The sequence below is a fragment of the Mchenga conophoros genome, linkage group LG16 (genome assembly GCF_057382185.1).
Source record: "Mchenga conophoros isolate Kocher_MC1m ecotype Shallow Benthic linkage group LG16, M_conophoros_male_GT1.1, whole genome shotgun sequence".
NCBI classification, from domain to species: Eukaryota; Metazoa; Chordata; class Actinopteri; order Cichliformes; family Cichlidae; genus Mchenga; species Mchenga conophoros.
In genome coordinates, this window is record NC_140541.1 from 37,620,999 (window position 1) to 37,632,421 (window position 11,423).

General features: G+C 42.6%; 2 protein-coding genes across 2 annotated transcripts; one reads left to right on the plus strand and one right to left on the minus strand.

Moving 5' to 3' along the window:
* The first annotated feature begins 1,079 nt into the window (after positions 1 to 1,079).
* Positions 1,080 to 5,617, plus strand: umps (uridine monophosphate synthetase). Its single transcript, XM_085250112.1, has 10 exons — positions 1,080 to 1,534; positions 2,172 to 2,325; positions 2,674 to 2,798; positions 2,908 to 3,095; positions 3,200 to 3,291; positions 3,427 to 3,587; positions 3,667 to 3,784; positions 3,880 to 4,055; positions 4,145 to 4,259; positions 4,720 to 5,617. The coding sequence occupies exons 1-10, from the start codon at positions 1,385 to 1,387 to the stop codon at positions 4,896 to 4,898; spliced, it is 1,458 nt and encodes a 485-aa protein (XP_085106238.1). The 5' UTR covers positions 1,080 to 1,384; the 3' UTR covers positions 4,899 to 5,617.
* LOC146557282 (uncharacterized) lies at positions 5,431 to 10,687 on the minus strand. The gene is made up of 4 exons (XM_085250555.1): positions 10,615 to 10,687; positions 7,761 to 7,924; positions 7,567 to 7,689; positions 5,431 to 5,550 (listed from the first exon to the last, which is right to left on the minus strand). The coding sequence occupies exons 1-4, from the start codon at positions 10,685 to 10,687 to the stop codon at positions 5,431 to 5,433; spliced, it is 480 nt and encodes a 159-aa protein (XP_085106681.1).
* Between the last annotated feature and the right edge of the window lie 736 nt (positions 10,688 to 11,423).

Genomic DNA, 11,423 nt, shown 5'->3' on the forward strand with positions numbered 1-11,423 from the left:
CAAAATATAACTGGCCATTTTTGATTTTACATTTGTATTTCACCTTTAAATTGCTTTATTTTATTGTTTCCCCTGCCTTGCTTGGTATCATTCTTTATAGCTCAACCTCACGGGTCTGAATTTAGTTGTTTTTTCATTGACATACTGTATTAATGCAACTGATCTGAAATCACACAAAAAACATAAAATCCTAGTAGCGTTTTTTTTTTTATTGTACAGCCATTTAAAAATGTTACAATAACTAAAATGAGAGAACAATCAGGTGTCGCAATAAGAATAACACAAATTATTTGTGCCAGTAAAAAAAAAAGTTTGTCCGCCACAAGACAGAGAAGAACACCACAGACCAAAACCCTGTAGGCCCGATAACAGCAGGTGTATCACTTCTCTTTTCCACCTAGAGACAGTGTTTACATTGCAATCTGCCTTTGTGACATTCGTAAGTGCCCTCACTGACACACAAAACAAAACAACGACTACACAACACGCTAACTACACACTCCACGCTGAACGTCACAAATCTCCCACATCTCAAAACTCTCTCTCTCTCTCACTCGCTTGCTGTCTCACTGCTGACTTTAAAAACTGGTGTATTCTTACTATCATAAGCATCGCTTGCTACTGAAAACAAAAGGGGGTAACACAGAGCAATATATTCAGTTTAAGAATTTATGTTCACTGTTAACTGTAACTACGCTCAAAGTGTTAATTCTATCTTATTTTAATAAATAAAACTGTCATATGCAAAACTAGGGTGGCACGTGGGGTGGCAAGAGATCATTTTAGGGTGGCACCACCCACCCCACGCCACCCCACGCCACCCCATGCCACCTTTCTCGATCCGCCCCTGGAATCATGGGCTTGCAGGAAGCCCTTTTATGACCGAAACTCTTAAAGTTAAAAGATAATAAAACATACAATATGTTTTCACCAACCAAATCGATTTGACGTTATTTTTTGAATACATGGCTTATGAGCATGGCGGAGGTCTGTGCTTTTATTTTGAAGGGCTATTACGCTGACGCGGGTATTTACTTCCGGTGAGGGCGTACTTTTCTCATCCATACGTCTTCTTCTGGATGTGCTGGAGCCTATCACAGCTGAGAGGCTGGACAGCAGCCTGTCGCAACGTTATTTATTCGAGTCTTCATTTTTGAACTTTCACAAACAACGATTCTTTCTACCAGGCTTCTTCACGTTTCTTCACTGAGCTACGCGACATTTGATCTGTAAACATTAAAAGCTCTTAAAACGGACATTGACGCTTTTATTCTGAAAGGTTTAGCGGGAGTTTTTGTGTTACCGTAACTGGGGTAGCGCGAATTGGACGAGCAAGTTTTGAGGACGAGTGAAAGTGCAGCCGAAGCTCGTAAATACGGAGAGAATGGACGGCGCTTCAATTGATAGTTTAATCCTGAAGCTCCACGACGTGAACGGAGTGAAGTTCGGGGAATACAAACTGAAGAGCGGCCTGATGACACCCATTTATATCGACCTGAGGGTGCTCGTGTCCCACCCCGCGCTCATGAACCAGGTAACACGTGCTGTCTTCGTGACTGCAGAACAGAACAGCTTAAAGCGATACCGGACACACGAAACGTCTGCCGGATGCACTTTTTAAAGGCAAAAGTATCTGTGTAGGCACTCGTCAGTTCCTGTGTAATATTCGTACTCACGTGGTTTATTTCACGGTAATGCAGCAGACACAATGACTGAGTTTCAGGGATCCCCTCCTTTCACGGAAAATAACAGTTAAAACAGATAAGACTGGACCTCTCACCAGCTAATCACTCACTCCAGCCTCAATAATCGTTACAGGAATCAGCAGCTTTCTGAAGCAATACCGCTCTTCAAGTCACTCAGGATAAGACTCATTTATTTAGATTGGCTTTTAATTAGATTTGTGCTGTGTGTTTTATTGTTAATGTATTTTATGTATTTCTGTTTTATATTACTGTGAAGCACTTTGTGGTTTTTATCCTGTGAAAAGTGCTATATAAGTAAATTGATTTGATTTGATGAGCGTTTCAAACCATTCAGCCTTAAACAGCCGGTCATTTAACTGTATCAGCTTTTTAACATTTTATTAGAAGTTCATCATCTGCAACACATCACTCTAAACTGGTCTTTTTTTCTGACAACAGACCCAAACTACTGTTTTTTACTTCCAGGTGGCAAATCTCATCTACGAGCGAGTGCAGGAAGAGGGTCTGCAGTTCGACTCTGTGTGTGGGGTTCCTTACACAGCCTTGCCTTTGGCCACAATTATCTGCTCACGACATGAACTGCCCATGCTCATCAGGCGGAAGGAGGCCAAGGACTACGGTGAGCCGCTCTCAGCTGATCAGGTTTTCAAAAAAATAAAAAACAATGCTGCCACTACAGGCTCTGATTAAACTTGCTGTCCAGATGTTTGAAAAACCTGAAGCCTCAGGCAGTACCCCCGCTGAGGTGTGCATGAATACACAGGTGTCCAGTGTAGGCAGACATTAAACTCTCTGAAATCCCAGTTCAATGGTACAGAACCTGCGTAAACCAACCCAAAAAAATAAAATGCAAAGCAAGAAAGTGCATGCTTCATCTTGCATGCTGTATTGTTGGTTAATATTTCATAGTTTGAGAATTACTGTAAGTTTGTCCTTCAGTATTTGCCTGCTGTTATCTCTGCTTCAGGAACCAAACGGCTGGTGGAGGGGTCGTTCCGTCAGGGGGATACGTGCCTGATCATTGAGGACACGGTGACCAGCGGCACCAGCATCCTGGAGACTGCCGAAGTGCTCTACAAAGAGGGACTGAAGGTCCAGAATCTAACCTTACAGTAAAGATAATAATATCATAGTTACGCTGTACTGATGTCATCAAGAGCAGCAATACACAAGAATGACCTCTGACATGTTTTTATTCAAGGTGACGGATGCAATTGTGCTAATGGACAGAGAGCAAGGTGGCGTGGAGATGTTGGCATCAAAGGGAATCAAGCTCCATCCCATCATCCCCATATCTCAGCTGCTCCGTGTGCTGCAGGCAGCCGAACGCATCGACGCCCAAACCGCCCAGATTGTCCTCGAGTTCATCCGGGACAACAACACTTTCAGGTACAACTCTCCAGACGTTTTCCCGGTGTAGCTGGTGTGTCTGCTTGCATTACGCTACAATCTAGAAACTGTCTGGTGAAACTGTCACCTTGACTCACTCTCAGGCCCAAGAATGGCACAGACTCTCCAGCCAGCAAGAAGCTGTGTGTGGAACAGAAGCTGGAGCTCAGTTATTCAGAAAGAGCCAAGTTACCAAGTATGTAGTCTTAAATTATTTAGTTATTTCACGTCAAATCAGAGACTGGTGGTGTTTTCACTGAGCTCCACACACGTGCTGTGTCTGCTCTTGCTCTTTTCTTTTCTCATTTTCTTTTCCTTCTGTTGTCTGCAGACATCCATCCTCTAGCATCAAAGCTGCTGAAGATTATGGAGGAGAAACAGTCCAATCTTTGTGTGTCTGCTGATGTAACCAGCAGCGATGAGCTGCTCCAGCTGGCCGAGTCGCTCGGTCCAAAGATCTGCATGCTGAAGACCCACGTAGACATCCTCCAGGTACAGCGGGATCAACTAAAACCTCAAATCTGTACATGCAACAAACAAACTGATGGTTTTTTTCCATATGTGTTAACAGGACTACACATTAGCCTTTATTCAGAAAATGCAGGCCTTGGCAGAAAAGCACAACTTTCTTATCTTTGAAGATCGCAAGTTCGCTGACATCGGGAACACAGTCAAGCATCAGTATGAGGGTGAGACGATTTCACGTCTTTTGGTCGTGTAAATACAAAGTGACTTAAAAATGTCTCCAAAGTAGTCGAACGCTGTGATCTTGTCTTTTCTCCAGGTGGTTTGTACCAGATTTCATCGTGGTCCCACATAGTGAATGCCCACGCAGTGCCGGGGCCGGGAGTGGTGAAAGGTTTGAGCGCTGTAGGGAAGCCTCTGGCCCGAGGCTGTTTGCTCATAGCTCAGATGAGCTCCCAGGGATCGCTGGCTGCTGGTGAATACACGAAGGCTGTGGTGAGCTCATTTCTGTGTGCTCTTCTTCTAAGTTTGTTTACATGTGCTTTGTGTTCTTTTCAGTTTACAGCTGCTTTGTGTTTTCATAGGTGCAAATGGCAGAGGAGCACTCGGACTTTGTGATTGGGTTTATCTGTGGCACTAAACTCACAGAGAGGCCAGAGTTCATCCACATGACCCCCGGGGTGCAGATGCAGGCGGGAGGTAAGTCTGACAGCTTTTACTGAACTTTGAGCTGACGTTTCTTTGTTTATCATCATTTTTTCCACTTATATTCATCATACTAAAAGAACTACGAAGTGAGTTGTGAATGCACTGTCTATATGAAATCCACCCTACTGAAGATACATGGATACACAGTGCATGCACTCAGTGCTACATCCCTTGTTGTTGTAACCCGAGGAATCACACACGTCCCATCAGGAGATTCAGAGAGTTGTGTTAACTCGTTCGAGGTTTTTATAAAGTTCAGGCCAAACTGCACCTCAGGCAGCCTTGCACTCCGCTTTTTGCCTCTTTATGGTGCCATGACTCATTTCTAACACAGGGTGGTGCTGTAGTACATGAAACTAGTGCCGCCCCTGCTATTGCTGATCTCCCAAAGTCTGTATCAGTCTCCTCTAAACCTACTTTCCCTTCTCTCGGCCTCCCTCCCCCCTTACAGGAGATTTGCTGGGCCAGCAGTACACCACTCCAGAGGAAGTTATCTACAGCAAAGCCTCTGATGTCATCATCGTGGGACGAGGCATTTTGGCAGCATCTGATAGGGTGGAAGCTGCGGAGTTGTACAGGAAGTCGGGCTGGGATGCTTACAGAAAGAGAGTGGGCCAGAGCAGCATCTAAGTAACTCTCTGACTCGAGTTTCAGAGTGCACCTGTGACAAGGACCTGTGCAGCTGATCAGAGTGTTTTGAAGGCAGCGTGTAATTATGCACACGCTACCGTTCACTTCAGGTATCACTGCCACATCAGTGTGCAACACTACAGTGTTTGACACTTGGAGCGTGTTCTTGGCAGGTGTGCGTTTTACTGTTGATCTGCTGCTTTAAATGTTTGTGATTCATTCCTTTTAAATTTGTTGCACAACTTGAACTGATTTCTAATCTCAATGTTTTTTCTGATCAGGTTTCAGTAGTTGGTTTTAAATAATGGATTGAGGTCATTCCTCCGGTCTGAGTACTACAGTGACGATTTCGAAATGGAGATTCACTTAAAATAGTGCAGGATGTCTCTTACAGCACGAAAAAGTAGCTCTGTGTATGTCACAAAACCACCACCCCTTGCATGCTGTTATATCAGTGCTAAAACACTAGATAAAAATGCTACAATATTTTGTGGGGGTGGTGTGACTGTGAGCTCTGTCTCCTGCGTTTGAATCACCAGCCAGCAGGGGGCTCTGTTTGGGGTTTGTTCCTTCTTTCTGGGCTTCCAGGGGTTCTCTCCGACTTCCTCCCGCACTCCACAAACTTGGGATACCCTCCAATCCCTGCGTGACCCTGAATTGGAGGAGAAGAAGAAGAAGAAGAAGAAGAAGAAGAAGAAGAAGAAGAAGAAGAAGAAGGACACTAATAGTTCAAGCTTCAAGTTCAGGGCATTTTTAATTCACAGAGGTTCTTCATTAGTCTTCACGTGTTCACAAACAGCGTAAATCCCATGAAGGAGCCTTTTAACTGCACCTGCGTGTACTGTTGGTGGATTCTGCAGTTAGTCACAGTGCTGAACAAACTGAATGATGATTTAACTCTTGATTTTGGGAAATACTTAATTTTAGGTACTACGGACCCGCTCAACAGTGTTTTAACCCCTGCACTTGTTTGGTTATTAGTTGATTATTAACCTCAGATTACTGTGACTTGGACGAGGGAAAGCTGAATGGAGCTCATACCTGTCTCTATTAGATCTATTGTCTGCCGTCCTTATCGTTTCACATACATAAATAAATGATCTTTATATAAATTTATGACTCTTCTTTCTAAAGACATTAGCTAGCTTGTGCCTTGGAGCCACGGCGGTTGCAGGGCAGGCACTACATGAGATAAAGGAGCTTCATATTAGAGTCAGTAGTTTTATTCTTTTGATGCTTTTCACCTCTGCAGATGGTTTTCACACCACAGGCAAATTCTTTTTCAATGAACTGTAAGAACAGTAACTGTAAATAAGTAGGACGAAGAAATGCATTTCAGGAAGAGGAATCATTCATGAATATGCCATTGTTTAGAGCACAGAGATGATGTTGATGATGATCCCTGTTTGTTGTCCTCAAAGTCGAAGGTGGTGCTTCTGTGACTCTCACGGGTTTTTCCAGTTCCTCTCACAGGTGACGGTTCCTGCATACAAAAGAAATGGTGCCCACTGGTTTTAAACTTCCCCAAGTGTAACTTCACCAATAATAATAATTTAGAAAAGGGTTTCTCTTACTAAGCCATCAAATAAAAGCATGGAAACAGTGTGTGTCATATGGTTATAAAAAACAGGCAAATGCAGAGACTTGCATTTAAATAAAGTGTCTCTTGTCTTAATCATATGTGACCTGGTTGTGGTTACGTTCACCGTCAGTATGCAAAGGCCCATTTTGAGGCAGGAAAAACCCTGCAGATGTCCGTTTAGATTAAAATGTGGGGAATTTGGAGGCCACAATAACACCTTGAAGTCTTTTTGAATTTTTCTTTTTTTGGAAACCACAATGTTTTTTTCCCCATGTGGAAGCGTACGTCGTGCCATGGAACATCACGCTTCTTGTGCTGGCTTTCCTTCTTCCCATAATGCAAACTGCTGTGATGCGCAGTCACCTCGTCACCCATATGATGTCAAAGAATGTCTAGATGGACACAGTCAAACAGTCAGGTCTCTCACATGCCCAGTGTAGGTCGTTTGGTCATGTAATTAAAAACTCTGTGTGTGCTAATATGCACTGTGACACCAGCACTGAGGGTTTCACTGTGTGGTGCTGCTCCTGTGGGATTGTACTGTCCATGCACACTCATGAGCTCTGGGTGTCCATGACCCTTGGCACCGGTTCACCGGTTGTCTTTTCTTGGACCTCTACACTCAGAAAACTAAAGGTGCCAACTGGACCCAAAAGTGGTTCTTTAGACTGATGCCATAGAAGATGCCACAAAGAACCTTTCAAACAATGGTTCTTTGAAGAACCATTTCTTTCAGTGGTTCGTTGAAGAACCTTTAAAGGCACCCCAAAGAACCATCAAGAAAAGGTTCTTTGGGATGCCTTTAATGGTTTTTCAAAGAACCTTTTTTTCAAAAGGTTCTTTAAAAACCATTTTAAAGAACCTTTTTTGAGTGGTTCTTTAAAGAACAATTTTAAATCTTTCAAAATAAAATGTATCATAAATTGGATATGAGTACAGTAAAATAAATACGAGCACAGTGTAGACATATATCAATGGTTTCGTAGTTACCAAAAGCTAAAAACGCATTTTACTATTCTATAAATAAATATATATAAATACTATATCTATAGATAACGCAACAATTATTACATGTATTAATAACACCTGCAGTTGTTTCAGTTTTTCACAGGTGATTCCTGTCAGCTGGTCAACCTCACTCAGGTGGACATCCATATCAGCCAACCAAATGACAAGCTCCTCCCTCTGTGCTCCTTCTGAGACAAAGAGCTGAGAGAGAGAGAAACGGGGTCAGTTATAAAGAAGAGAGAAACCCTCCTCAGAAGGTCTGACTCGCATACCTGCAGTCGACCTGTGATGGACTCCAGTTTGGCGTTCACGTCATCCCAGTGGCGGCCGCACTCCCTCGCCAATGCCAGCAGCCGAGTCTGCAGGGTGCCCCTGTTCGACTCCTCCTGGTCAGGCTCTCCAGCTGGATGAGCCGAGGTCCTGCCTCTCGCCGCCTCTGAACACACAAGCACAAATTGCATCTGAAGCAGGGGGTGCAGATTTTTTTTGTTTTGCTATTCTTTTCTAAATCCAGGCTTGATCACGTGGAGGTATTTGGAAAACTTTTCTGGCGAGATTGTTGTCTTGCAGAAAGTCAAATCAAATGTATGCGATACACAATCACTTCACAAGAACACATTATTAAAACAAGTCCAGTTCTTGCCTGATTTTAAGTGAATTCTGCATCAAAACAGGGTAACAGAATTAAAACGAGTGTTTGCAGCAAATGTGAGCACAAAGCCTCACTTTGTACCAGCCTGCTATTACAGTTCTCCTCTATGCAGACAACTTTCCTGTTTTCAAGGCACAACTTGGAGCTGCTGTACAAATCTTATGGATACACACTAAATGAAACAATAGTGTGCACGACTCCAGATTCTGATCCCTCGTCCTAACATGGTCCCAAAAGGCTCACAAAAAACACCATAGCAACAGCAATAAAGCAAATGTTGAGGCTTCAAAATACAAAGTTCACAAACCAATGGCTGACATGGGTTTTATCATAGGGGTGATAAATATATAACATATTGTCGTAAGACTAAAAGTATAATACGGATTTTAGTCTGAGAGATTTGATGTTCATTCGCCTGCAGGTGCACTTTACCTGACTGCTCCGCTTTCCACAACGTTTTGCACATCACTATCTAATACAGGAAGTAGGTGAACTAAAACAAGTCATCTTTCTCTGTGAGAGGACCATATTAATGAAACCAACCCCAATGACACCATAGAGATCACTAAAGATGCTCCTGCTGCTTTTCTTCCTCCTCATCCTAAGCTTCCTTCTCCTTGTCCTCGACTTCCATCCCACTGTAATTCAATCAAAGGCTACGTTCACACTGCAGGCGAAAGCGCATCAAATCCGACTTTTCTGACCCTATGCGACCCATATCCGATCATGCTATGACAGTGTCAACTGTACAAGTTCGATCGTTTTAAATCCGATCTGGGTCACTTTCGTATGTGGTCCTGAATCCGACACATATCTGATGTTTTAGAAAGCGACTGCTGTTTGATGGTCAGGTCGCATTAAATCCGTCTTTTACGTCACTGACACAAGACAGACGCCAACTATCAGCGCCAGAGAAGACGACGTGAACGCTTCCTGTCCATCCAGTGAAACTGTTGAGAAGACGACGTTGGAGAAACGTGAACATTTTCTTTGTACTGTATAATCTGCAGCTATCCTTTGAAGCAGCGCTCCTCTAAAACAGCAACAAGGGTCATTATTAGGCCAAATGTAAATAACAAAATAACTTTATAACTTAAAGCAAAATTGGGAAACGTAAAGTCCGAAACAAGTCTTTATATTAAGGTGCATCAGTCAAACTGTTGTTCTGGGTCTAAACTGAGCGCGTTGTGTGTGACGTCTTCTTTTGCGCATGCAAATAGTATAGTAAATAGTAATATTTTATTAAAATTTCAAACTAAAGTACAGTATTTGAATGTGTGCATTGTGTCTACTGTTTGTTAACTGACAATATTCATAAACATCTTAATAACAAATTCCATATTCTATTACCACATTATTTGTGATCAATGGGTTGGCGGGGTTAGGGGTGTGTGTGTGTGTGTGTGTGTGTGTGTGTGTGTGTGTGTGGGGGGGGGGGGGGGGTCTTTAGGCTTTGGCCCCCACACCTGCCACCAGTATATTTTTAAGCAAGTATTTCTAACTTTTAATTGAATATTCAGTTTCCTACCATCTGCTCTTAAAGGGTAACCTGAGGGAGGTAACCCACCCTCCCCCTTCGCACACACATGCACACAAACAAAACACAGTAGAATTCACACACAGTAGAATTCACACACAGTAGAATTCACAGCCTCATTATAGTGAATAAATATTTATGCCATTTTACACCATCAAACTTAGACAGCTAAGGATGAAGAACCTTTGGTTCTTTAAAGAACCATTTGTAATAGCTGAAGAACCATCTACAAAATAAAAAGGTTCTTTGACGTAGGATGGTTCTTTAAAGAACCACGAAGACATCTGAAGAACCATTTAAGAACCATAATGTTTCTGAGAGTAGTGGCAAGTATACAAGCAGTCCTCATCAACCACTGAATCTTACAAACCCATAACACAACTTAATGTGTTTTGTTAGTAATACCTTTTAAATACCTTAATTTTTAATACTTTCTAAAGCAAATTGCTTATCAGTGTGAAGCAGCCTTATTAAAGAAAAGCCTTGTGGTGTCAAATTTTCTCTATAACAGCCACAAAAGATAAAAGTCTTTCCAAGGATCTCTCCTTTTAACCTATAGAAACATGAAAATAGGAAAACAAGTTTATCACAAGATCATAACAAGGAGTTAAAACTAGAGTCCACAGCAGAATAAGCTGTTTGACATTGGCAGAGAAGATTTAACGAGGTTTTCATGGGCACAACCTACATACGCAGCTCTGCTGCTCAACCCACAAATGCATTTTCCCACAAATGTAGCTCCATTAAAGGGGAAACAAACAGACCTTCCAACAGTACAAGATTTACTGCCAAGAAGCAGTTACAGCAAAGAAATAATCACCCAAACACACACTTCACTACACACTTCCTCACTTTTTATATCATAAATTTATATCAGTGCACTTTGTATTGTACAGGTGAGAGCCTATAATATTATTCAGAGAACCTGGATGATTACCTATGAGGAAGAACTTGGCTACAGAGGGTAGAAAAAGGTCCCTTTGAACAGGAAGCCTCTGAAGGGTAGCCATCTGCCTTTCCAGTGGAGTGAGAAGAAAGCCGTGTGAATAGAAGAGCACTGAGAGACAACAACATGAGAATAAACAGGTGGGTGGGCTGGTAGGGACAGTTCAGCGATATAGATGAGCGGGAGCTTTAGTACAATAATCCAAAATCATTTGTATCTATTTTTTTCCTGACGTTGTAGTTTTCAGATTTAGATATACTGGACTCACTGAAATATCTGAATGAATGAATACATCTAAACACTAATATCCTTTCCAGTGTTCTCTTTGGGTAAATGTGTATGAAGATATGTTTCCTGGTGGATTTCCCACCAAATTTAAACACCAAACTTTTCCTCCACTAACTCTGAGACGATTTTCCCTCAGAGTTACAGAGCAAGGTGTGTCGCTCTGCAGCAGAAAGTTATTTGCAAGGCAGATAATATGAAAATGATTCCCACACAGACGCTGAATGAGACAAAACGAGCAGGTTGGCAGGTAGCTACGTTACAATGAACCCTTTTACAGTTCAGTGCAGGCACAAAGGTCGTTGCCCGGCACGGAGAAGAGGAGGGAGGGGGGGCTTTGGATGGAGAAAAGGCGTTAGTAAGAATAATTCATTTTGTGTGGGTGTTTGGTGTGACCTCCCATCAACACACACACACACACACACACGTAGAGACAACCCTCCCCCTTTATGTCAATATTGGATCAGAGTAACGCACCATGCGACAGGTGTCTGTGCCTGCCCCGAGGATCCACT

Bases quoted from the DNA above. Each gene is read 5' to 3' on its own strand.
- umps (XM_085250112.1), top strand. From the start codon at position 1,385: ATGGACGGCGCTTCAATTGATAGTTTAATCCTGAAGCTCCACGACGTG. The intron at 3,096-3,199 runs GTACAACTCTCC...ACTCACTCTCAG, and splicing joins CGGGACAACAACACTTTCAG to GCCCAAGAATGGCACAGACT. The intron at 3,588-3,666 runs GTACAGCGGGAT...ATGTGTTAACAG, and splicing joins CCCACGTAGACATCCTCCAG to GACTACACATTAGCCTTTAT.
- LOC146557282 (XM_085250555.1), bottom strand. From the start codon at position 10,687: ATGGCTACCCTTCAGAGGCTTCCTGTTCAAAGGGACCTTTTTCTACCC. The intron at 7,925-10,614 runs GTAATCATCCAG...TTGTGTGTTCAG, and splicing joins AGCCAAGTTCTTCCTCATAG to AGGCGGCGAGAGGCAGGACC. The intron at 5,551-7,566 runs GTGTTATTAATA...CCTCCAATTCAG, and splicing joins AAAAACTGAAACAACTGCAG to GGTCACGCAGGGATTGGAGG.